This window comes from Xenopus laevis, chromosome 1L (assembly GCF_017654675.1).
Source record: "Xenopus laevis strain J_2021 chromosome 1L, Xenopus_laevis_v10.1, whole genome shotgun sequence".
NCBI classification, from domain to species: domain Eukaryota; kingdom Metazoa; phylum Chordata; class Amphibia; order Anura; family Pipidae; genus Xenopus; species Xenopus laevis.
This window is the reverse complement of record NC_054371.1, coordinates 127,099,631-127,124,926: the sequence shown is the minus strand read 5'-3', so window position 1 is coordinate 127,124,926 and position 25,296 is coordinate 127,099,631. Positions and strand designations below refer to the sequence as shown.

At 36.6% G+C, this 25,296-nt stretch overlaps 1 protein-coding gene across 1 annotated transcript in view; it reads left to right on the top strand.

The window, feature by feature from the left end:
- The window catches only part of plppr1.L (phospholipid phosphatase related 1 L homeolog), an 83,427-nt gene extending 81,567 nt beyond the window's left edge, over nt 1–1,860 (top strand). Inside the window, exon 8 of the mRNA XM_018257213.2 lies at nt 1,085–1,860. Coding sequence (XP_018112702.1) covers nt 1,085–1,114 — 30 coding nt within the window. The 3' untranslated portion in view covers nt 1,115–1,860. The remainder of the gene's footprint in view (nt 1–1,084) is intronic.
- The last annotated feature ends 23,436 nt before the right edge of the window (nt 1,861–25,296 follow it).

Below are 25,296 nucleotides of genomic sequence, written 5' to 3'. Positions count from 1 at the left end.
TGCCAGAATGGGGGACCTGATGTCCATCCCCATGCACTGGCTACACAATTAAATGGTTAAAAAAACTGGGGGAATGTGACAGAGACAGAGAGATCTAGGAAGTGCTGAATGGAAAGTGAAAGTAATTGCTTGCCCCGCCTTTATTTCTAAGGCATAGAGGAGGGGCAGGCAATATTTGATTGACAGCTGAGATTTTTAAGAATCTACAACAGCTATGAATGCGTTAATAAAAAAAAAAGAATTTGGATTTCATGTTTAATTTGAAAAGGACTTTATTATACAGCTTTTTATGTCTGGGTGACTGGTCCACTTTAAGGAAACAAGATTTCAATAATTTATATAGTGTACGTAACGTTTATTTTCCTTGACTAACACAAAAAAAGAAAAGCATTTTAATTTATTCCTTAGTTTGACAGGTCCCCTTTAAAATAAGGATTTTACATAAAATACTTTGCTACATATAAATAGTATTTTCAAAGGTTACAGATTTATTCATAAATAGAGAAATGGCCAATATTTGTAAATGCAAGCATCAGAACATAATATATAAATGTGTCATATAGGTGACACAAGTATAGTCCCTGAATTTTAATCCTTTGTGGCTTCTGAAGGGAAAAGTTCAGCAAACACTGTAGCTCATTTCTTATTTTAGAGACCAGACCGTATTATAGAGACCAGATGGGAATGTAGTCCATCAGAGTAGTGGTTGCTTTGTGAAGTCAGTTGGGTGTGGCCAGACAGACAGGAGAATATATGGAATTCTCCTTAAACGTTTTCCTGCAGAGAGGTAATAGAAAATTCTGCACCCAAAGGTTTTTTTTTTCGCTAATCACTCTTCTACAGCAATAACTATAACTCTTTAAAGCGGATTATTGTGACCTATTTTGGGTTGTAACCCAGAGGTCAAAGAAACACAGTACAAATTACAAGAAAGAAAAACACCAAAATAAAATTGTTTAAACCTGATCCTTATTATTCATCATTTTAATTATACAATTTAATCTACTGTATAGTTTTTATTGGTATCACTGTCACAACTTGTTCCGATCACTATTGACATTTTTCAAAATTTCTGTTTTTCCAGAATCACTCATCAATGACAGAAGTTACCTGAAGTGACTAATATTAAAAAAGAACTGTTTTTATATTTCATTTAAGTGCAAGATCGGGGGGGAACACAGTTAAATAATCTTGAACGGTGAATACCAGTATTATGTTATGGCTAGTTAGAAGCTGATGCTTTGTACATTTTTGTTTACGGAATTGATGTAGCTTGCCCTAAATATTTTTTCATTGTCAACTTTGACATCATGTGTTTATACCATTTCTACCATTATCGGACTCCCTCTTCTATTGTGTATGGTGAACTAAAAAAAAGAAGAAAAAAAAAAGGAAAAGAAACACGCCTCTTTTGGATTGTTAATGTTATGTGATGTTTGTATACAATTTTTGTATTATTTTATATGCGTTAAGCTGCAATGTAAATTAAATGCAATCATATACTTTTGACCTTTATTACATAAACGAACAGGAGAATTTTATACTTGATGTGTACAGGAGTGGAAAAAAAAGGTTTTCCGTTGTACAACTTGATACTAAAGAAAGTTGTGAATGCTTGTTATATAGGCTTGAAAACAATTAAATAAACAGTGACTGGTAGCAGCAGATTAAAAAAAAATGTTCTGTACAATTTCTGTATTGCTGAATGGGATATGCTGTCTTCGGTGTTAATTTAAATAAATATTGTGCAGTTCAATGCTTCAGTACCCACTTTCAAAAAGCACTGACTGAAAGACTTCAAGCTGCATTTAGCCATCTCTCCTGTTACCATTTAATTTAATAAAGTCTGTTGTTTGTAAAGTTATTGTACTCAGTTTATATGTGGAATTGATATTCTCATCTTTTACATTTTCTCCAAAGCAAATGAGGTTCAGACCTGTACCCATTGCCTCTTTCCTTCTTGCAAGTCATACTTGGAATAAAACAAAGAACATTTGACTATAGCTATTCAGTGAAGCTCTTCGGCTAGTGAAGCATTTGGCTATAGCTATTCAGGAGGATCCAATAATATTTCCTTTATTGTCTCTATGAAAAAAAATCCAGATTCAATCAATGTTAAAAAACGTATCTCTCTAATTCAGATATCGATCTTTCCATAGAATTCAACAGAATTTTCACGTTATAAACCATGAAATGCTATTTTCTCCACAAATAGAATGTGGCCCATTGTATAATAGGAGTTAAAAGATGTATTACATTTCCACATCTTATTTTTGCATTTTTTTAAAAAAAAAAGTTTGCAGTAGAGCATACTAATTGAGAAGGAGGAGAGCACTCAAAAAGTTGGATGTGATAGGCACAATGGAGCAAATACACTAAAGGGTGAATTTTTTTTCCAGCGACCGGTTTGCCGCACTTCGTGGCACTTCATGAGGCGCAAATTTGTTACCACAACGCCAATTCACTAAAATGCAAAGTAGCATCTCAGCAGCCCGAAAGCTGGTGAAATTTTGTTAGCATTACTTCGGCAGTGCAAAAATTTCATTGTGACGTTTCGCTAGCGTTCATTTATGCCTAGCAAAACTTCTCTAGCACTCTTACACTTAGGTCACTTTGAATAGGGCGGGTACATTAAAGTCGTATGAACCTCTTTATTAGTGATATTGGTGCAAATGCTTCAAGTGGCCACTTTTTATTACAAATGTCCAAGGAACCATAATAAATACAGAAGAAATCCTATAATGCCCTAGACATGAACCCATCTTAAAACAAATGTGGCATGCCCCTCAAATGTATGGAATATAAATGTTCACACAAAAATCTTTAGTAGTTCAGACTTTTGAAGGCAATCCCGCTTTAAAAAAGTAAAAGGCATATAGGATATGATGTCACTGACATAAGATTGAGGAAGATGAAGCTTTGTGTTATCAGTTTGCCTGGTCTGAGGTGGTGAAGTAAACTCTGATGAAAGAGATGACATTCGGTAGAATTCGCGAGTGAGAATTAGTGAGTGAAAGTGGCGTCAGGGTGCAAAGGAACGCTAGTGACAGTCTCGTTTGCTAGCGAATTGTTCTCTATGGCAGATGTCTTTGCGGATGAGATTTCTGGTGAATTGATGCTAGTGATGGCCAATTCGCCCCATTAGTGAATCTGCCCCAATATGTTTCGTGCTACTTGGTGCCCTTTTATCAACTGTGCCAAAAACAAAACACAATAAACTTTTAAGCACACCAACTCCACCCCCTAATGATCATGTGTCCAATTAGTCCATGAAAGTAATTATTATGCACAATACCACTGTCAAGACTAAACCCAGCAAGTGTTGAGAAAAAAGTTCTGAAGTTAAGTCAATGAAGTGAGGTAAAAAAAAAAAGTTCAGGATCAAAAAATGTGCCAATGTGTAAAAGTGTATCTATACCTGCTAAAAAACAGTAGTTAGCAGGAGACAGCATCAGGGCACATTGGTACTGCATATAATGAACTACTCAATTACGTTTTACATCAGTGAAATATTCTTACCAATGTCTTTAACTGTCGAGTTGTATTCTACATTCATAGACACATACTGTATTCATTATTCAAAAATGCAAGGCCTGCAAAATAAGAAATAGAGAAATAATGAGAAAAAAATGAGAAATAGAAATTAGAATCATAGATACAGTTTCAGGCTCCAAGCATCATTCAAACCATCAGGAGTTAGTGTGTTTAATTTCTTAATGCATTTACCTTTTTTTGCAGGAGTCTTTTCAATCTATTATGACCTTTTCTCTCAGGGGCAGCTTCATCCAGGACACATAGCCTTAGCCACGTGGGGTATGCTTAAACCCAATAAAGTGCCTAGAAACCTCTATGTGAAACCTTTGTGTATTAATCTGTGTGTCTTTATTGAGGTTCCTACTTCCCTTGAAGTACATACACTAGGCCACCGGGGCACTTTAATAAATACGTAACATGCTAGCATTTGCAAGTAGCATATACGTTAAGATTAATTTTTCATGCTTTTGTAGAATGGTTGATTTTGTGACCTTTAATTATAGAAGAACAAGTATTGCATCCCAGACAGGGATATGTTCCCTTTTTTTGGTTTCCCAAGGAACAAGGACTTATTTAGTCTAGTGTCAGATGGGCATAGTATATTGTTGAGTGTACAGCCTCTCTTACATGTAAAGGACATGTAAACCCCTTTCACAAAAAAATAACAGTCTCTTTAAAATCTTTATATACCTGCCACTCAACACAAAGGTTAACAGTAAGGCTGCAAAACCCCCTTAATCACTTAAAAATCCTTCAACTCCTCTAACCCACTTGGCCCCCACCCTAGGGAATTTCCCTTGGCTGTTGACTTATGAGCATGCTCAGTTCTTCTCAGCTCAGATTACTAAACACACCTTCCAGTCTAACAGCCAATGATAGCATTACTGGTTCCCATAGAAACTCTAGATGTCTGATCCTATTTTTTCTCCTAACCACCTCTCCTGAGCTCAGCTTAACCATTACAGTGCTCAACCCCAGCAGAACTTTTTGTCAAAGTATGTTGTGCCTGTGTAACCTGCATTCTGCATTGCATGAACTTTACAGCATAAATGTCCTGTTTGCAGATGTCAATGTTACTGATAATGTGTCAGAGGGAAAATGGCCGCCTGGTGAAAGCTGCTAATTGTTTTGTTTGTTTGGTTACTACATTCTTTCCTTTTATTTGTCAATAAGTTGCTTCGTGGGATAACATACATCATCCTCCTCAATAACTTATTTTATTACTTTCTGCTTTTTTCTCTTGAGGAAATGTTTATTTAAGGAAAACTTCTTCATAGCTTTCTGGCCTAGAGGTAATCCTCTTAGCCTGCACAAATTGTCCTTTAGGAATTGCATGTTTTACCTTGGGACTGTGGAAACTACTTACATGCAATAGGTTGTTTTTGTCAACACTTTTCCTGTACAGAGGGAAGTATACCAGTAACTAAGGTAATTCTCACATCTAAGAAACTGATTTCAGACTCACATTAGTTTGTGAACTTAATTGTTTTATGGCTCTTGTTGGCTTCATGGATCATTTCCTCAAGTAAATCAATTGAAGCATCCCAAAATACCACAAAAATATCAAATCTAACTATGCAGAAATATGATGATGGTAAGCTATTTTTCAAGATTATGTACATATAAATTGTCATAGCAGGGAGCTACCTAGTCCCCATAGAAGTACACTGAGTTTACCAGTAGTAGCTTTTCATTAAAACCTTGTTTAAATAGTGAAGTATAAGTAAGACTTTCTGGTTTGGCAAATTAGTTTCTTAAAGCACTTCTTCAATACATGCCATACCTTCTAAAGGATCCCGCATAATACCAGCTCAGGTGGAAGTGCTCTAATGTCAGTTAATCTACATAATAGATCCGTTGTATCTCTAGGGCACACACTGTTTTTTAATACTTCATTTTGTAGGAAGGAATCCACAAATATTGATAAAGGTTCCAATACTGATCCCATTTCTAAGACAATCAGTCATCCAGGAGAGTCAACAAGTGTTTTAGGAACTTTTGCCAAGTGGTACAATGAGTGTTTTGGCAAGAGGTACAGAACTTGGACAATTGGATTACTTGTGATTAGGGATTCTTTCTCTATATTATCAATGGTCATATTAAGGCAAGCTTCTTCAATCATACCATTAACTTGTTTTTTTAATATTAGAAGTAGAATCAAAACCAATTTTAGTATAGTGTCCTGGAGTACTGAGTTTCCTAAACGCTTCAGCGGTATATTGCTGTTTATCAAGCATTTATATACTCCCCCCCCTTATGCTTTACAAATAATTAAATTGCTATTACATTGTAGGGATTGCAGTTCTGCTCGTTCTTTGTGGCTTAAGTTGTTAGTGCAGGACAACTTATTAGCATCCCAAAATGTCCTCATTACTGAAAGGACAATGTTCTTAAAAGATTGAACTGACTCATTTTGTTTGTCAATTTTCATGTTACTGGGTCTTTTAATCTGCTTGTTGGCCCACAGTTATCACCTTCAGAAAAACACATTTTCAATTTAAGTTTGTGTGTAAACTTTAGAAAGTCAATTTCCCAGTCCTCTCCAGGTACTTTATGAGTGGGTACAAATCCAAGCTCTTTGTGAGGAAATATTAATAACCAGGTTATTTACATTGATAATTGCCTTGGTTAGTGATCCCTGCTGATTAGAATTCTGGGCATGAAATCATGACCCAAACTTTGATTTGCTGTAGGGCTGGACCAACTGTGTTTTGAGACACAGCAGCTCCTTCACGCAGTTGTCAGCTGAAGTCAACACCCAGGTATGTTCCTTTATAACAGTTTCTGCCAAAGGGGTCAGTGCCCCTGTGCAGGAGTCCTTTATTTTTAATAAGTCTTTCACATCAAGGTTCCCTGCACATTCTGTGAGATTGCCGTCTGTTCTTGAAGATCTCTGTCTGTTAAAGGAACAGAATTTTTATATAGCACTTGGTCTGTAACAGATACTGATCTCTCAGGTCTGCGCAGTTGGAGTAAATTTACGGTCCCGAACAACTGCGTATGCACCGAAAGTCACGATAATTTCCAACTGCGCATGCGCCGAAACTTCTGAAAAAGACAGAAGAAAGTAGATGGCTGCCATGAACTCAGAGGCCAGAATCTGCACGGAGGGGTGAGTAGGCTGGGGGAAGGGGGGAGGGTTTTTTTTATTACAGGTTGAATTCTCCTTTAAAACTAACTCTTACACCAGGCATTGACCCAGAAGTCAATATATTCCTTTCTAATTTGCAGCACTGCAATGGAACTGTGGAGCATTCATTTCCAAAATAAAAAGTTATTCACAAGTTACAGGAGTTTAGGCTTCTGAATATAATGCAAAAATTAAGAGCAATGCAATGTATTAAGATTGATTCTTACATGTAAAAATTTGCTTTACCATACTGATACTTTTGGCTATGAAGTGTGTATGCTCCGTATAGGCTCTTGAAATAAGCAATGCAAATTTTTATTCAAAGTTAGATTGTTTTTCAATGTATTGCCCTGAGTATGGACCCTTTAACCTCCCCCCATTGGGGTTGATGAGCCATTTGGTTGATGCGTGTTTGCAGTAGAAGTCAGTATAGTAGAAATCAGTATAGTGTTCATTAATTTAATCTTTAGATGTGAGTTGCTGAGCCCAGTTTAATAAATGCACACCGTAATTTGCAAGGTGCTATAGCTGCTCATGCGATTGGACAAATTGGACTAATCCAACTAACTGGCCAGATGCATGATCTATGAGAACAACATGAAGTCCCTGAGATTGTCTTCTGCATCACTAATTCTGCACTCTCTACCTTGTACCATTTTCTGATTACGTTTGTGTGCTAAAGATACCTGTACTCAGCTATTTGCAAGTGCAGTTTTTGATATGCTGCTTGTTGGCAGTAAACACACAGCGTAGATCATAACACATAAGTGAAAATTTTACATTTATGGCATCAATCCATGGGTCATTTTATACAAGCAGTGAAGATTTTATCACCTCCAGGCTTAAGGGCATTTCTCAAGAAAATCAGTTTATGCAATATAAACTGTAATTATATTTGTAACTGATGGAGATTGACACTCTCAAAAATCACCATATACCTACATGTTGGTTTTAACTATTTAATCCAGTTTTTTTGCCTTTTTTTATTCTGATAATGTAACTTTTATTTTAAATTTTATTCTTAAATTTGACTATTGACTCAGGAGCACGCATTTGATATAATACCACAAACTTTAATGATTAAATTAAGGAATATTGACCTGAAAGCTAATATTTATACTTGGATAGAGAACTGGCTGAAGGATAGATTACTGAGAGTGTTGGTATTAAATGTAGCATTTTCTAATTGGAGCAGTGTTGTCAGTGGAGTACCACAGGTCCATGGCCCTTTAATTTTTAACTTTTTTATTAATGACCTGGAGGTGGGCATAGAAATATTTTATTGCTGATGATATAAAATTGTGCAAAGCAGGATACTGCCACTTTGCATAGAGCTTAGATCAAATTAGAGACTTGAGCAGCAAACTGGCAAACGAGGTTCAATATTGATAAATGAAAGGTTATGCACTTTGAAATAATATAAATGCAAGATATTCACTAAATGGCAGTCTGTTAAAGGAACGCTTTACCTTCAGAAAGAATACTTATGTTTTTTTACATATATTTTTTTATTACAAAGTAGTTCTAACTGTAACAGGAAGAAGTGTGGGAGTAAAAGACAGAGCTCTGTCTATTAACTGGCTGGTGTAAATTAGTATGTGTACAGTGTGTGAGTACAGTGAATTGTATAAGCCAGGGAATCACCTGATTTAAGTGAATTAGAATTTTACATTAGGCTTGCTTGATACAATATATGTTTATAGAAACCTCCAGTGTTTTGGGTACTGTTTCCCATTAATTGAGAAGGATTTAGGGATTTTTGTGGATAAAAAACTATAACTATAACAATATATTTATAGAGACCTCCAGTGTTTTGGGTATTGTTTCCCTTTAATTGTACAGTATGTACACACTGTACACACACTATGGGGCAAATTTACTTAAGGTCGAATATCGAGGGTTAATTAACCCTTGTTATTCGACTGTCGAAGTTAAATCCTTCAACTTCGAATATCGAAGTTGAAGGAGTTAGCGCTATTCGTTCGATCGAACAGTCGAACGATTAAATCCTTCGAATCAGGGCCAGATTTACATAGTGGGCACCACTAGGCCCACTGCCATTAGTCACCCATGTCCCCTCCCCTTTATTTGTGCAAATTTTCATCATTAATGGGGATTAGCCCATAGGAAGTTATTGTATCTCCAGCACATTCCCAGTGTTTTTGAACCAATGTGGGTGTGGTTGGGCAGCATGCCGCCCCCCTAAAATCCTGCCGCCCTAGGCCTAGGTGGCCTTTCCACAAATCCAGGCCTGCTTCGAATCGTTCGATTCGAAGGATTTTAATCCATCGATCGACCGATTTTTGTTCGACCTCAAAAACATTAAAAAAACATTAGAAAGCCTATGGGGACCTTCCCCATAGGCTAACATTGACTTTGGTAGCTTTTAGGTGGTGAACTAGGGGGTCAAAGTTTTTCTTAAAGAGACAGTACTTCGACTATCGAATGGTAGAATAGTCGAACGATTTTTAGTTCGAATCGTTTGAATCGAAGTTGAAGGTCAAAGTAGCCCATTCGATGGTCGAAGTAGCCAAAAAAAATTCGAAATTTTTTTCCTCTATTCCTTCATTCGAGCTAAGTAAATGGGCCACTATGTGTGAGTACAGTGAATTATATGAGCCAGGAGATGACCTGATTTAAGTGAATCAGAATTTTACATTAAGCTCGCTTGATACAATATATTTTTATAGAGACCTCCAGTATTTTGGGGTTTTGTTTCCTTTTAATTGAGAAGGATTTGGGGATTTTTGTGGATAAAAAACTATACTGTAACTCATTAAAATGCAAAAAGGGTTTTAACTTGAGGAATAAAACATAATTTCTCCTCTTTATAGAAGCCTGGTAAGGCCTCACCTAGAGTGTGCAGCTTTGGTCTCCAGCCTTGAGGAATAGGGTTGCCACCCAGCCAGTATTTTATTGGGCTACCATATAAGGCTGGGGTAGGTATTATGGTATTTGCTGGTATATTTGTAATAACCTCTTGTTCTGCCCATTTCTTGCTCAATCTTTACTTTTTTGTCGTGTTCTCCAAAAAACGAGGCCATATCTCTGCTCCCTCATGTCATTGTCCTGCCCATCCCAAATCATTGGCCATCCCCCTCACAAGCAGGTATCATTTTTTACAAAAGGTCACAACCCTACTTAGGAAGGATATTAATGAATTGGAGAAGTGCAGAGATGTGCTAAACTACTAAATTAAACTATGTCTGGGACCAAAATTCACCAGCGTGATGTCATTTCGGCACTTCGCCAATTTACTAACAGGCGCCGGCGTATTTACGCTAATGAAGGAGATAGATTGTAGTGCAACTTCGCACTCTAATGCCAGGCGTATTTTCGCTCTGGCGAAAGAGCATTTTTTGCTTTTACTGAATCTTACCTCTATTGCCAGACTTGCCTTCGCCACCTCAGACCAGGTGAAGTGCAATAGAGTAGATAGGACTTGGTCCAAAAAAAGTTTTTTCTGAGTCCCAAAAAATGCTGAAGTCTTTTACTTTTTACAAAAATCTTTAGGGGTACCCTCCTTCCCCCATACATTTGATAACACACGGCACCTAAACTATACTGTGGGCACGTGTAGGGCATTATAACAACTCTATATAATTTTATTAAGGTTCCCTGGGCTTGTGTAGTGTAATGTATTTGCTGCAGCATATACGTCCATTGTACTTTCACTGCATGCCGTCTGCAAATTATCCAACGCTAGCTTAACTTTGAACTGCTGATTGTATTTTTGCTAGCGCAACTTCTCAAGCGTTCGGTACCCTGTGCGCAATTTCGGATCTTCGTGAATTAGACTCCTGGCGAAGTGTTGTGATGTGCGCAAAGCCAGCGCCTTGACGAATTTTCGCAAATATACTGTATGTGACAGTAATGACAGGTCTGTATCAGTATGTGTATAAATGTGTACTTGGGTCCATTTAAAATGTTGTCACCTCTCAACCCACATGAACTACATAACCATGTAGATTGACTCTTTAAAATTAATTGATGCTTAGAATAACTTTATGCTTTTTCTGATGTGAAGTCTCAGAAGAACAGAAATTTTTTTATTCAGAGTAAATAAAATGGTTTCTCTCCTGCATGAGTTCTGTGATGTTATTTAAGGAGGGTTCACTGTTTAAATCATTATCCACATTCAGAACAAGAGAACATTTGCTCTTCCATGTGAATCATCTCATGAAATGCAAGCTGTGAGTGACGCATAAAGATTTTTCAACGGAAACATTCTTTATAATGTGAATTATTTTATGTACAGTTAGGTGCATACCTGGCACTCAGCATTTCCTTCTTTCAGAACAAGTTCTTACTACAAAAATGACAGCATCTTGCTTTATATGGGACCTACTGTATGTTTGCAGTTATCACCATAGTCATTAGTCAATACACTTAATTTTGACAAGTTACGACCAAGATTGTAGTCTGTGATAGCAGTAGGTGTATCTGTTACCTGTACCTGTTATGTTGCTTTTAAGAGCATTGACCAGTGTCATCTGTTTATCTGAAGAAGTTTAAGGGTTTGTGAGATTTCTATATAAATAAAAACTACTTGTGTCACAAGCATGCTTGGTTCATTATTAAACATTATTACTGCTTTAAAATTAGCTGCCATATCACACTTATCTATTTAGCTGCTGGGGATTCTCCTTTGTCTCCTTTGTTAAATACTGTCATTCCTCCATAAACTGTAGATTGAAATATTCTCATACCTTATACTCTCCAGTTATAATGTGAATGATGTTGGAGATGATTTCCAGGATCTTTCTTCTCCTTCCGTATGACAAGAGCAATGATAAATGTGCCATGATTGAGCTCCAGAATAAGTTCAATGAACACAGAGGGACTTTTCAAAAACTCAAAGAACCCAGCTCTAATTATAATATTAATTATAATATATAAATTGACATTATATGCATTCATACATACATCATTAGTACAGTTCAGTCATCAGTCATTAGTACAGCCTTTAAAAAGTGAGCTAGATATTTGTATGCCATTCTTATTAAACTTTAAAATATCATCAGGTGGTGGCTCTGTGATAATGACAGGAATTAGGGAGATGTACAAATGAGAAACATTGCAGTGTGAATGCACTGAGAACAAATAAGTGAGGTTTACTGATCTTTTTTTTTTTTAATTGTTTCCTTTGATTCCTGCATCATCCCCAATCCATTCAGTGTAATGATCTAGGCAAGTCTGCTTCTTTAACATAAAAAACACGTAGAGTATTTTAACTGTACTTACTAAAGCATAATAAAATCACCAGCTGTGTATGATTAATGAGGCTAGACAATTTAAAGCGTAATTTGAGCGACTGTAGACTGAATAATATTCTGATAATAACAATTCGACTGAATATTTCATATTTTGCTGCAGGTGGAATAAATATTGTTTTTACAGATATTGCATAGTATTTTATATTCATTGGTTATTATCATTGTAAAAAACAATATTTTGCTTCTTGCTAGTTATATACTAAGAAATAACTCTAGAGGGGCATATTTATTATGCTGCATAAACAAAATACGCCAAAACAAAGGGTGTAAAATAAATGGTGAATTTATCAAGGTGTGCATAATTTTACACCATGTGAACACCAGAATTTCCGTTATTTTACATACCGGAAGTCAAGAAAAAACGTGTATGCATAAATAGCTAGTACATCCTAATGGCTGAAATACTTATTATAGCTGATATAACAACATTCAAAGCTAAAATTCTAGGCACAGCAACCAATGAAAATCTTACCTTCATGCTACACAACAATATAGAAGCATATGATAAAATAGGGCTCCCATGATTGATTCACAAAAATGACTCCCATCTCTTCTTCTTCTTCAAATAGGTATATGTTTTTGAGATCAATATATTCTGCACATAATGTTGTGCATGATAGGTGCATGATGAGCTGACTGAGCTAACCAGTAGTGATGTGTGGGTTGACAAAATATCGACCTGCACCCATTCATAAACCCGGAAAGCCTTTGGCATTTATAGAGCTGCTCCCAACCTCTGATGTCACAGAAGAGGGTGGGACAGAGCAGGTTTCCATTTTTAAATAAAGACTTCAAGAGGAGGAAGTGGTGCATATCAAGGTCACAAAAGGGGTGTGCAGATAGTAAACCCACCCACAACGGATGTGTGAATGCTGGGCCAAATCCACATGAGCCACGTGTAAATTTTTAGTTTTTGGCCAGTCCAAAAAGATCCATTGTACGTTACCTACCTATTTCTTGATATGTAACTCTCACCTTGAGTATGTAGTGCAAATTTGGGCCCCAGGCCTTAAAGGAGTTGTTCACCTTTGAGATAACCTTTAGTATGATATAAAGAGTGCTATTCTGAACCAATTTGCAATTGGTTTAATTTTTTATTATTTGTGGTTTTTGAGTTATTTAGCTTTTTATTCGGCAGCTCTCCAGTTTGCGATTTCACCAATCCAGTTGCAAGGGTCCAGATTACTTTGCACTGATTTGAATAAGAGACTGGAATATGAATAGGAGAGGCCTGAAAAGAAAGATGAGTAATAAAAAATAGCGATAACAATAAAGTTGTAGCCTTACAGAACATTTGTTTTTTGAAAGTTGGAAAAAGTCAGAAAATAAGACAAATCATGAAAAAGCTATAGAAAAAACCTATTGAAAAGTTGCTTAGAAATGGACATTCTATAAATTTTTTTTATTGCTTCCTTTGATTCCTGCATCATCTCCTATACATTCATAAAGGGGAACCACCACTTCACGAAGGACATTTATCAGCTGAGGTGTGAAAAATAAACTGGCAGATACAGTAAGTACAAGCAGCCTCTATCCCTAAATCGATATGGAAATGTCCCAAGAACACAGATTTTTCAAGTGAATGGGTACATAATAAGCATAGTGGCATTATTCTGAAATAATGAAATTAGGATAACAACTTTCTTATTTGAAGGCAGAACTTAATGAAGGATATGCAAGCTATTGATCACCGTGAAAGTAAAACTGTTCTTAATGTAAAATGCAGACAGCTGAGGAGTATATACACCTACAGTATATTCACCTTTTTTACTCAGCTCAATTAATAAAAGGCTTGCGCTGAAAATGTTTGCTGCCCATAATAATTAAACAATTATAATAATAGGCAAGTACAGTATTTCATACTTTATTTATTCCTTATTATAAATTACTTGCAGATCATTGTTTTTTTGTCTTTTCCCCTGCAATTAGGACAGGTTGTTTAAATAATATTAATGAACTCTGCAAAAACAAACTATTCCTATAACAGAAGAAAAGTTCCAGCTCCCACAGTTGCTCAGAAGAACCAGAGGAAGTTGAAACATGGAACCACTTTAACTTTCTAGTTGCTAGTGTCCAAATTACCCTAGCACCCATGCACTGATTTTAATAAGAGGCTGGAATATGAGTAGTGGAGGGCTCGAATATATAAGTAATAAAAAGTAGCAATAACAATAAGGGGCAGATGTATGAAGGGTCGAATATCGAGGGTTAATTAACCCTCGATATTCGACTAGGAACTAAAATCCTTCGACTTCGAATATCGAAGTCGAAGGATTTAGCGCAAATGCTGCGATCAAAGGATTATTCCTTCGATCGAACGATTAAATCCTTTCGAATCGAACGATTCGATTGATTTTAATCCAACGATCGAAGGAATATCCTTCGATCAAAAAAACTTAGGCAAGCCTATGGGGACCTTCCCCATAGGCTAACATTGACTTCGGTAGCTTTTAGCTGCCGAAGTAGGGGGTCGAAAGTTTTTTTTAAAGAGGCAGTACTTCGACTATCGAATGGTCGAATAGTCGAACGATTTTTAGTTCGAGTCCTTCGATTCGTAGTCGTAGTCGAAGGTCGAAGTAGCCCATTCGATGGTCGAAGTAGCCCAAAAAACACTTAGAAATTCGAAGTTTTTTTACTTCGAATCCTTCACTCGAGCTTCATGAATCGGCCCCTAAATGTGCAGCCCTACAGAGAATTTGTTTTTAGGTGGGGTCAGTGACCTCCATTTGAAAGCTGGAGAGAAGGCCCATTGAAAAGTTGCTTAGAATTGGCCATTCTAAAACAAACCAAAAGTTAACTTAAAATTAAATCATCTCTTTAAGCAATTAAGTTACAAGAATCAGGAAACAAAAAAGGTTCAGTGCAAGGCAAAAATTAGACCTAGAAGTTTTCAATGATGTTTGTGTCAGTTTGGGTCAATTGCAAGAATTAGGCAAAATAAGTAGTAGAAAGACAACAGAACCAGCTGCTATGAATAGAATCTATGCAACCATTTCAAGGATCACTAATGGCCCAGAATTAAATGTTTCCAGTTCTTTATCAATTCAAATTGATTTGGTACCTCCGAGATCAGAGAGGTCTTCTACACCTTTAATGCTAGTGTACAGTGCCCTTGCCAATTGCAGTATTGATTGGTGTTGTTTGAATGCTGTAATCTAGTACTTTAAGTTAACTTTTAGTATGTTATAGAATGGTCAATGCGAAGCAACTTTTCAGTTGGTCTGCATGATTTCTTTTTTATTGTTTTTAATTATTTGCCTTCTTCTTTTGACTCTTTCACTGGCCCCATCTAAAACAAATGCTTTGTAAGCAATTAATGTATTATTGTTTCTTTTTATTACTCGTCTTTCTATTCAGGCCCCTCTCCTATTCCTATTCCAGTCTCTTATTCAAATCAGTGCATGGTTACTCGGGTAATTTGGACCCTAGCAAGATTGCTGAAATTGCAAACTGGAGAGCTGCTGAATAAAAATGAAAACCAATTGCAAATTTTCTCATAATATCACTCTCTACATCATATTACATTTAACTCAAAGATGAACAATCCCTTTAAAGATAAGACAACACTTTGCATTAACAGTTTGTGCTAAAACGTCAAGGCATGGACAAGTCAAAAATCAGATAGTAATATTTTATTTTCAAGACATATTGAAACATCAGATATGATGTTCCCTTTGCAAATTTTGCGCAATTAAACTGTATTGTTGCTTACACAGAGATTTCATGAAATGAACACTAGATGGAGGTGATGTTCCACCAATTTTCTGTAGCATGGGAGCTTTTTTACCTTCTGTTTTGCCGGGTGAACTTGCACAAAACTAGAAACAGTACATCATGCCTCTTGCGTTTGCAGCATGAAGGGAAAAAAAAAAACATATCAATTTCGGAAAACTATTAAAATAGAATGATAGGGAGAAGGAAGACGTGGCATTTTTATAGGCCCCAAACCAATTAATCTGCTGAAGAACTTGCCCAGAAATCCATATTTTTATGAATCATTTTGTAAACCGAAATAGATGCTGATTTTCCACAATAAGAATGTCAATCCATTTTAATTTGCAGTGACCAGTCTGATCAGTACTGCATATTAGACTGGTGAGAGCAGAAAATTGTTTCTAATGCAACCCGTGCTATTTTAATAGGTATTTCTGTTGAGCTCGCCTAGTCTTGCCAGACTTTTTTTTTTATAAACACAGTTCTAAAATAAAGTTCTAATGTAATATACACCATGCTGCTGTGTAAACTTGTACAGATGACATGTCATTATATTATACTTAAGAGTTGTGCAGCCAAGACTATTAGTATATGTTTCACAGGATTTATAACAGGAATGTTTTATTAGAGATCAGTGCTATTGATGTGCAGTTATCATTAAAAAGAAAGTAAAGATACTTTGAAGTACAGGTACAGTATCCGGTAATTATCCAGAAAGCTCCCAATTACGGGAAGGCCATCTCCTATAGACTCCATTTTATCAAAATACAGGTATGAGACATGTAATACAGAATGCTTCGGACCTGGGTTTTTCCAGATAACAGATCTTTCCATAATTTCGATCTTCATACCTTAAGTCTACTAGAAAACCATGTAAACATTAAATAGACCCAATAGGCTGGTTTTGCTTCCAATGAGGATTAATTATATCTTAGTTGGGATCAAGTTCAAGCTACTGCTTTATTATTACAGAGAAATCATTTTTAACTATTTAGATTTTTTTTGGATAAAATGGAGTCTATGGGAGACAGACATGTAATTTGGAGCTTTCTGGATAACGGGTTTCTGGAACAGATCCCATATCTGTAATTAAAATTTTTAAAAACAACAAATTAATCCTAATTGGAGACAAATTCAGCCTATTGAGTTTATGTAATGTTTAAATGATATTCTAGTAGACTTAAGTTATGAAGATCCAAATTATGAAAGCAAAGATGCATTATCCAGAAAACCCAAATTTCCGAGCAGTCTGGATAACAGGTCCCATATATGTATACTAATACTGTCGCTCTAAGGCTGGTGTGAGATGGAAGTGTTTCTTGCAGCGGTGACTGTACCATTACGCCCTTATGACCATCTCTAGTGGATTCTAAAACATTGGATTGTAATTAGGAAGCATCTCCCCAATGCCAATTACTTTAAACAGTTATGGGGAATGTAATAAAAGTCGGTAACGGAAAAACCATTCGCAATGTGAAAATTGATGCCTTTGCACAAACAAATTTTGCTTTGCGAGAATTTAATATAGCTTTTGCGAACCCGAAAACTGTTTAGCGATCACTTCTGACAGTGGAAGACCATTTGTAAGTTTTATAGTTTGCGCCAATGTGCAGTAAATGTAATAAATAGGGATGGGCGAATTTGACCAGTTTCGTTTCGCCAAAAATTTCCTGCCGGTGAAATGTCGCAGACGCCCACTATGGGCGTCAAAAAAATGTTGTCTCGCGGCGAAATTGTTTTGACGCGCGTCTTTTTTTTTACGCACGCCACCATACAAGTCTATGGGCGTCATTTTTTTGGCGAAACGAGGCGGAAAAATTCGCCCATCCCTGGTAATAAAACTTCTTACTGAAAAAGTCTTTGTTTGCTCCAAAAGATTACGACACCTTCAAGCACTTCTTAAGAGCGTGCAATTAAAATTTGCAATGCACAATTAAAATGTGCAATGCAATAACAGTTTAAGGAACAATATTACATTGCGAGATGTGGATTTTTATTATTATTGGTGTGAATTGTTTTTCTCTTGACTTTAATTACATTCCTCTGTTAAAGTCTTAAAGTATATGTGATACGCTGTCCTGTCAGACTGTTCTACACAGTCAATGCCCTATTTTGAATTGCTGTCTACCAAATGGAGCTTTCTCAGGGCATGATCAGTGACAGCACAGGCTCTCCTCCCTGCACAAACCCAAACAATGTAATACTGCATTCGCTCTGTTTTCTGTAGTTCTTTTGAAGAAATGGACTTGATAATTATTGGCACAGTTTTGCAATAGCAAGAGGTTATGGTAATCCTAGTAGAAAACAGGTTTCTGATCACAGTCTCATGGGCTTACGCTGAATGTTGAGCTGCATTAAAACAGTTTGACTCTTTAAATGCCATATGATATCAGCTAGCACCTGCACCTCGATATGCTATTATGATACATTAATATGAAACAAACATATATGTGGTTTTCTTTTTCTAGGTGACCACAAACATGCCTCTGCCATTATTAAATAACCTAATAAAATTGCAGAAACCATTATGAACTATGATAAAAAAAATGGCTGTTATGTCAATGTGCTACTAATCCTACATGGGTTAATTTAGGCACTAAATTAACAAAAACATTTTAAAGAAAGGAAATTGTAGCTCATGAACTGAAATTGAACTGCATTATATAGACATAAAGCCAGGGGTGTTTGCAGTGATTGATAGTCATGTGCCAGTGGTGCTCAGTACCAGTTCAGAATAATATACAGTAGATAATGGCAGTGCACTAATGGAATATGTACTAATGGCATATATACTAAGCAGCATAATATATAGTAATAATCGGCAGGCATTCCCAGATCTCAATTACCTATAATAATGAATTGCTGCTCTTACTGTATCAGCTCCATTCTGAGTTGCACCCTACTGACTATAATGCTGTTTTCTTTTTAATTCCCTCTCTACTGATGTCTGCATGGTTCCTTCCCTGTTTGTCTCTATTTCACACTGTGTGCCCCTCTATCTTCCATATGCTGCCTCCTCTTTCAAGATGGCTTATCATCACGGGCAATTTTAGTAGTGAGGTAGAGGTGGATTTAAGTCCAGCTGCTGCACTGAGCAAGCATTGGAGTTTTCTAACACAACTGATACAACATACATTGTATCTTGCCTATTTTATAATTACGAAAGACAAAATATAAAACTAAAGTACCGTACTAACTTTAATTTGGGAATGTAAACTGTATTACTGCTCATTGCTTATTTTACGCTATTTGTCAAAACAATCATGGTAGCTGGAAATAACTCTTTAGCATACCCCACAGCAGAGAAGATTTCCATTTCAATACTGTACCAGGTGTATATCTAAGCATCTTCTGGAAATCTCAAGAGCATTTCCCCCTATCACTGTTGTTTTATACATTTGTGAGCTTGCTTTTTGCCTGCAGGCTAAAAGGTGATTAATAAACCGTAACCTTTTGATTACAAAATGTAGCCGTAGGGGTTTAACTAATCTGCTTATGCCCAGCACACACAGACTGCAAGATTTTGCTTAATGCTCAGCCATGATGCTACTAACATGAACAGTAGGTGGTTTCCTGCAAGTGTTGAAGGACAAATTGTAACACATAAGGCTACTGGTAATACAGAAGCTGATACTAAGATTAGCAGACATTCTAATGTCAGGAAGGAACTTTTTAACCTTCTAGGCAAATAAAAATGTCAGCAATTTCTTTCTTTCTGTTCTCTGGACCAATTACAAGGTTACTTTGAATTATATAAGATAAATGTTGCATACAATTAATGTGCATTTTCAGTTTTGTTATGCTGGAGAGAGAAAAGTGATAACTTACATCAATATCAACAACAGCCAATTACGTCTTTTGAAAAACAAGAGTAAAGTTGCTGCTAAAGTACAGTAACTTCTGCCAACATTTGGCTTGTTGTTTCATACACTCTGGAGAGACAGAACTGCTGTAGAAACATTAAAGTGAACCTACTTATCATTCGTGGCCAAATCAAGCAAGTTGGATTTTGAAATGAGATCTTGCAGTTTATTAGACATACCCCTGTAGCTACAGTATAGTGAGCAGTGATTCTGTGCAGAGACATAGACAGGCAGGTACATTGTGTCTAATATGAACACAGAATCAAGTGTAGCCCCATCTGCTTTGCATGGCCTGATCCAGAGTGGGACATTCACTAAGATTCGTTATTGCGCCAGCGTCCACTTCGCCACGCTTCGCCAGGCGTATTTTCGCCAGCGCTTCGCAAATTCACTAAAATCCGAAGTTGCGCTCAGGGGTAGCGTAAGCTTGCGAAGTTGCGCTAGCATTAATTCACCAAGCGAAGCGAAGTTACGCTAGCGACAGTTAATTTGCATACTGCGCCAAATTCAAGTTACAATGGAGGTATATGTAGCAGCACTACACAAGCCTGGGAAACCTTCAAAACATCAAATAAAATTTTTATTTTGCCCTACACATGTGCCCACTGTATAGTTAAGTTGCCATGAGTTAGGAAATGTAGGGGGGAAGGAGGGTAACCCCAAAAAAAATTTTGATCTTTTTCAGCCTATCAACCATGAAAAATGAAAGATTTTGCAAATTCGCCAGGCGTAAGGGTGGGAATAAACACTAGCGAATTTACGCCAGTGTTCGTTAGTGAATCGGCGAATTAATGAAAATGCCCAACGCTGGCGAATTCACGCTAGCGTTAGGCGCTTCGGCGTTTAGTGAATTTGCCTCTTATCCAGACTGTCAGAATGCGCTTTGGTAACTGTTTACCAACTGGAGCAATATCTTGCAGCTACTAATACAAGTGCCAACTTGTAGTATTATTATATAAAAATAGAGTATATTTATTGCTTTGTTCAATGAACAAGGTACAGCATAGATGGTAAAAGGTTTAAGGTGAATCCCATAGATACACAGGGAGACAGCATAAGATGTTAATCGCTACTCCCCTAAGACCTGACTGTTTACTTCTTTTGACTATTAAATGATGATCCCTTTATCTACAGTTTAAGGTAACCAGTCTTTACAGGATAAGAACAGAGGTGTTCCTTAATTTGATGTTTCACGACCCCATTTTTTCTATATCCCAATTGTTAACCCATAAACAAATACTGTGGCATTCAACCCCCTGGCAAGTCAGGGCACACAGGCAGATTAGTCGTACGGCAACAAATTACCTCTTCTTCGGGGCAACTAATCGCCCCAAACTGCCTCCCCTGCCTTCCCGCCGGCTAAAATGCAAATCGCAGGCGGGATAGCACTCGGCACAATTCATTTTTCGAAGTCCTCTGAAGTTGCCTCACAAGGAAACTTCTGGAGACATTGGAAAATGAATCACACAGAGTGCCATCCCGCCGGCGATTGGCATTTTAATCTCCCTGAATCTGCCTGACCCTGACAATACAATAACACAACTGTTTGCACAGTTCTGTAATGTACTCCTTGTGCTTTATTAGCAAGCAACATTCCCTATATATACACTATATATATATATATATATATATATATATATATATATATATATATATATATATATATATATATATACTATATATATAATATATATAAATATAATATATAATATAGTGCATATACAAAGGTATGACCCCCACACACTCTTACGCTATAATGGTTTACGTGTTCATTCCACATAGAATTAGCTTTTCACTAGGAGATGTTGTGGTCATGGGGATGTAAAGGCAAAAAAATAAAATCCCATTTTTACTTTCCTTAATGAAAAAGAAACCTCCATATATCTCCAATATACTTTAATTTAAAAATTTGTACCGTTTTTATAAGAAACCTGACTGTATGCAGTGAAATTCTCCCTTCATTTACTTGAAGCATGACTGCTGCAGATAGGAAACTTCAGACAGTCCCTAATTGCTCTGCAGGGAAACAATCATGCTTTCAAACAGGAGCCCCCCCCCCCACCTTACTTCCCAGAATCTGAGCAACTTTGTTTGTTTCCCTGTAGAGCAGTCGGCAACTGTGTAGAGATTCGTATTGGATTTTATTTTTGCCTTTAAATCCCCTTTACTGTTTCCAACTCCAGTGGCAGGGACAAAGATTGTGGAGCCAGATTTAAACAGATAAACTAGGATTCTCATTGAGGGAATATTTTGCTGCAGTCACTGGTTCTGGAGAGTTGGAGAAAGTTTGTATTAAACAATACAAAAACTATAAAATTCTCATTAGATTGTATGACAACACAGGACCCAGTGCAGGCTGCATATTCTGATTGTTATCAGTCTTGATGTATCGGCTTCTGGCAGATATTATTTGACTGTTTTGATAATTTATGATGATCCCTAACAGCCCAGACCACACTGAGCATGTGCATGGTCTTGGTCTTGAAAGATGTTTAACAAAGTTGTTATTGTGACCCCCTGTGGCCAACTTTGAAAGCATAAATCATTTGTTTAATTAGGATTCTGGTGCAGTAAGTTCATGTTTATGTTTAGTATATAAAATGCAGCATTTCTAGCATTATTCTATTTTAAACTTCAGTTTCCCTTTAACTTCACACTGCCGATCAATTAAATCTTTGTGCCAGATGAAATTTCTCCACTGTGAAACTTTGAATATCTGTGAATTTATCAAGAGGACAAGAACAAATTATTGCCGAGTGGAATTTGGACAGGCTAGTGAGCTACCATTATAAAGATAGAGAAGGCACTTTTCCATCTCATTATCTACTAAATACATCATGTTTTGTCGCATGCATTCTACAGAGAATTTTCTCCACTACGGTTTGTATGGGGGTAGTGGAATGGAAATGGTTTGTATGGGGAAAATTCACACTTGAATATTTATGCCCCATGTAGTAGCCGTTTGAAGGGTTCATTTAGAGTACACTGCATATGGAAGCTTCTGAAAAAGTCCGATATACCATTATATGGTCCAACACTGAGGGTAGCAGCATATAGCAAAATGTTCTTCATGCTAGAATCAATGCTTCAAATGCAGTCAGGACAACGTACCATACTGTAAACTCCTTGAATTAAACAGTAGTAGATATTTTGTTATGTATTTATAAAGCACTAACATATTCGTACAATACAAGGATGCACACATCAGACATACAGGTTACAAAGAAATCCCCACTGTCCTCTATTAAAGTTTAGTGAATGTCAGACCAAGGGCGCAGTACATGAATTGCAAAATACAGATGCCATTGTACATCACACTCTTCAGCTGTCAAATCAGAAGGCGAACGTATACTTCAGAAACTCCAGACAACTATGGTCCAAAATGCAGTCTCACCAGCAATCTTTTAATTAGCAACATACCCCAGTTTGCTGCTACTAATACCTCATCTCTTACATCTATGCTCTGATTTTCACACTACAAGAACTTAAAATTCTGATGCTTTTGTCCTTCCCATTTTGTCAGTAAAGTAACATTTGATCTGTATCCTTCATTTTGATTTATGTATTATTGATTTATTATCCTTCATATACAGTATACAGCACTGACACATTTCCACTGCACTTTACAGAGATTGTTCATCATTCACATCATACCCTGCCCCAGTACAGCATATAGTATAAGGCTCCATCAGATTTACACACAAACACACACTAGGGTCGTTTTTATTATAAGCAAATTAACTTGCTTCCCTTCATGCATTTTTTCAATAAAATACAACTCAAAACTAAGCAACAAGCAACACATTTTTCTTGCCATGTGAAGTGAAAGAATTACTCTTGTAATGGCATTCTAGCTGTACAGTGAAAACTGTTTTTATTTTACCAATTTTCTAGTGAGTAGTAACAAGGTCTAGGGTAGTATAGTCTTCAGCATATTGCAGCCACTTCAGTGCAGCTTATTCCAACAGTGTAATTTTATTTAGTATCGCTGAATATATATCATATCTGAAAAACACTCAGGTGTCTGTTTATGAAGTCTCAATATTTTCTGGTCAAGTGTTTTTAGAGGGAAAAAAACTAGAACTTTTTAAGATTTATTATGCTCCAAAGCTGCTAAAAACCTGAATCTGAAAATACTCCAGCTAAAACCTGTCGAAGTCATGTAAAAATTAGTGATGGGCGAATTTGCGCCGTTTCGCTTTGTCGAAAAATTAGCAAATTTCCCGCGAAATTCGCGAAACGGCGAAAATTCATGAAACGGTGCCGGCATCTCGTTTTTGACGCCGGCGGATTTTTGGCAACGAATTTTCGCGGGTGTTTCGCCAATTTATTAGCTTGCGGTGAATCGAATTCACGCCTGGCAAATAAATTCGCCCATCACTAGTAAAAATCAATGGCGGATTTACAATTTGAAGCTTTTTCTTGCCTTCATGATCCTGGAGGGTTTCAGGTTTTCATTCAATAATCTGAAAAAAGTCAAGTTTTATGAGCATCAAATAGAAAAAGTCGCATGATTCGTTTTGACGCATGATTTTATCCTGCACCCACTTTTCCGATTTTTTATAAATGAGTTAAAGTTGTGGATGAGAGTTAGGTCGACTTTGTTTTAATAAAGAAAAAAAATGGAGCCTTAATAAATTACCCCCAGTGTTTTTCTTAGAATGAGTACAATATAACAGGAGTTATCATCTTCTTATATTATGGACATATATTTCAATAGACGAGGTCATCTGAATGTGCTCTGTGGGACAGATGCAGAAATTATATAATATCAATGCTTAAAGCAATGTTCCAAACTTACAGAAGTTTTAATTATTCATAAAGCATCATTAGCTAGTGTATCTGATCACTGTGTAGCAAGTTTCTCAACCTAATGTATCTGTCACATGGGTGAGAAAATCATGTAATAGGATATTGCATGAATGGGAGGTTTAAAAATTCTGCTTAAGCTTAAAGTAATATACCCTCAAAACAAATGGCTTCCTGGCGACCAGAGAAAATCTATGTAAAGTTTGAGAAAATGTAAAATGCCAGATGGAATGAATGTGACTTTACATGTGCCAGACCAGAAAGAAAATATGTCATATATGGGAATACGTAAAATGCTGCATACCTCCCAACATTTTGAAAATAAAAAGAGGGACAAAAAATTTGGCACACGTAGCGTAGCAATTTTTGACCACGCCCATTTTTGTGGCCACACCCCCTAATTACCATGTTACTTTTACAAAATTTGGCAGGTTATGAAAGTTTGAACATATTTTGAGTCTAACATTTCTCAAGGGACTTGTTATCTTATATTGTTACAATTACACTTTACTGCTGCACTGCAAGTTGGAGTGATGTCATTACCCCTCCCTCCTACAAGCTGCTGTAATGTAAATAGAGCCTTGTCTGCTGAGCCTGTCAATTGAACAATAGGCAGGAATCAAGATAAGCTCTCACTGACACCACTTCAGAAGGACTGAAATAAGATAGTCCTGTGATCACTGCCCCCACTTACGTTTCAAAAATAAATAAATATATATACACACACAATTCATTTTGGGCACTGGAAAAAATATTTTATATAGATAGTTTATTTATATTTGTTTACACAAAAATGAAACACAGGAGTACACTCCCAGGACTGATGACAGGGAATAGAAAAAAGGATAAAATAAGGAGGACATACTTGAAAACCAGGAAAACTTAGGAGGAAGTCTAGGAAGGGTTAAAATAGCTCAGGAAAAAGGAGGCAGTAAGTAGTTAATGAAAAAATAAGTATTGCAGGCAGGAA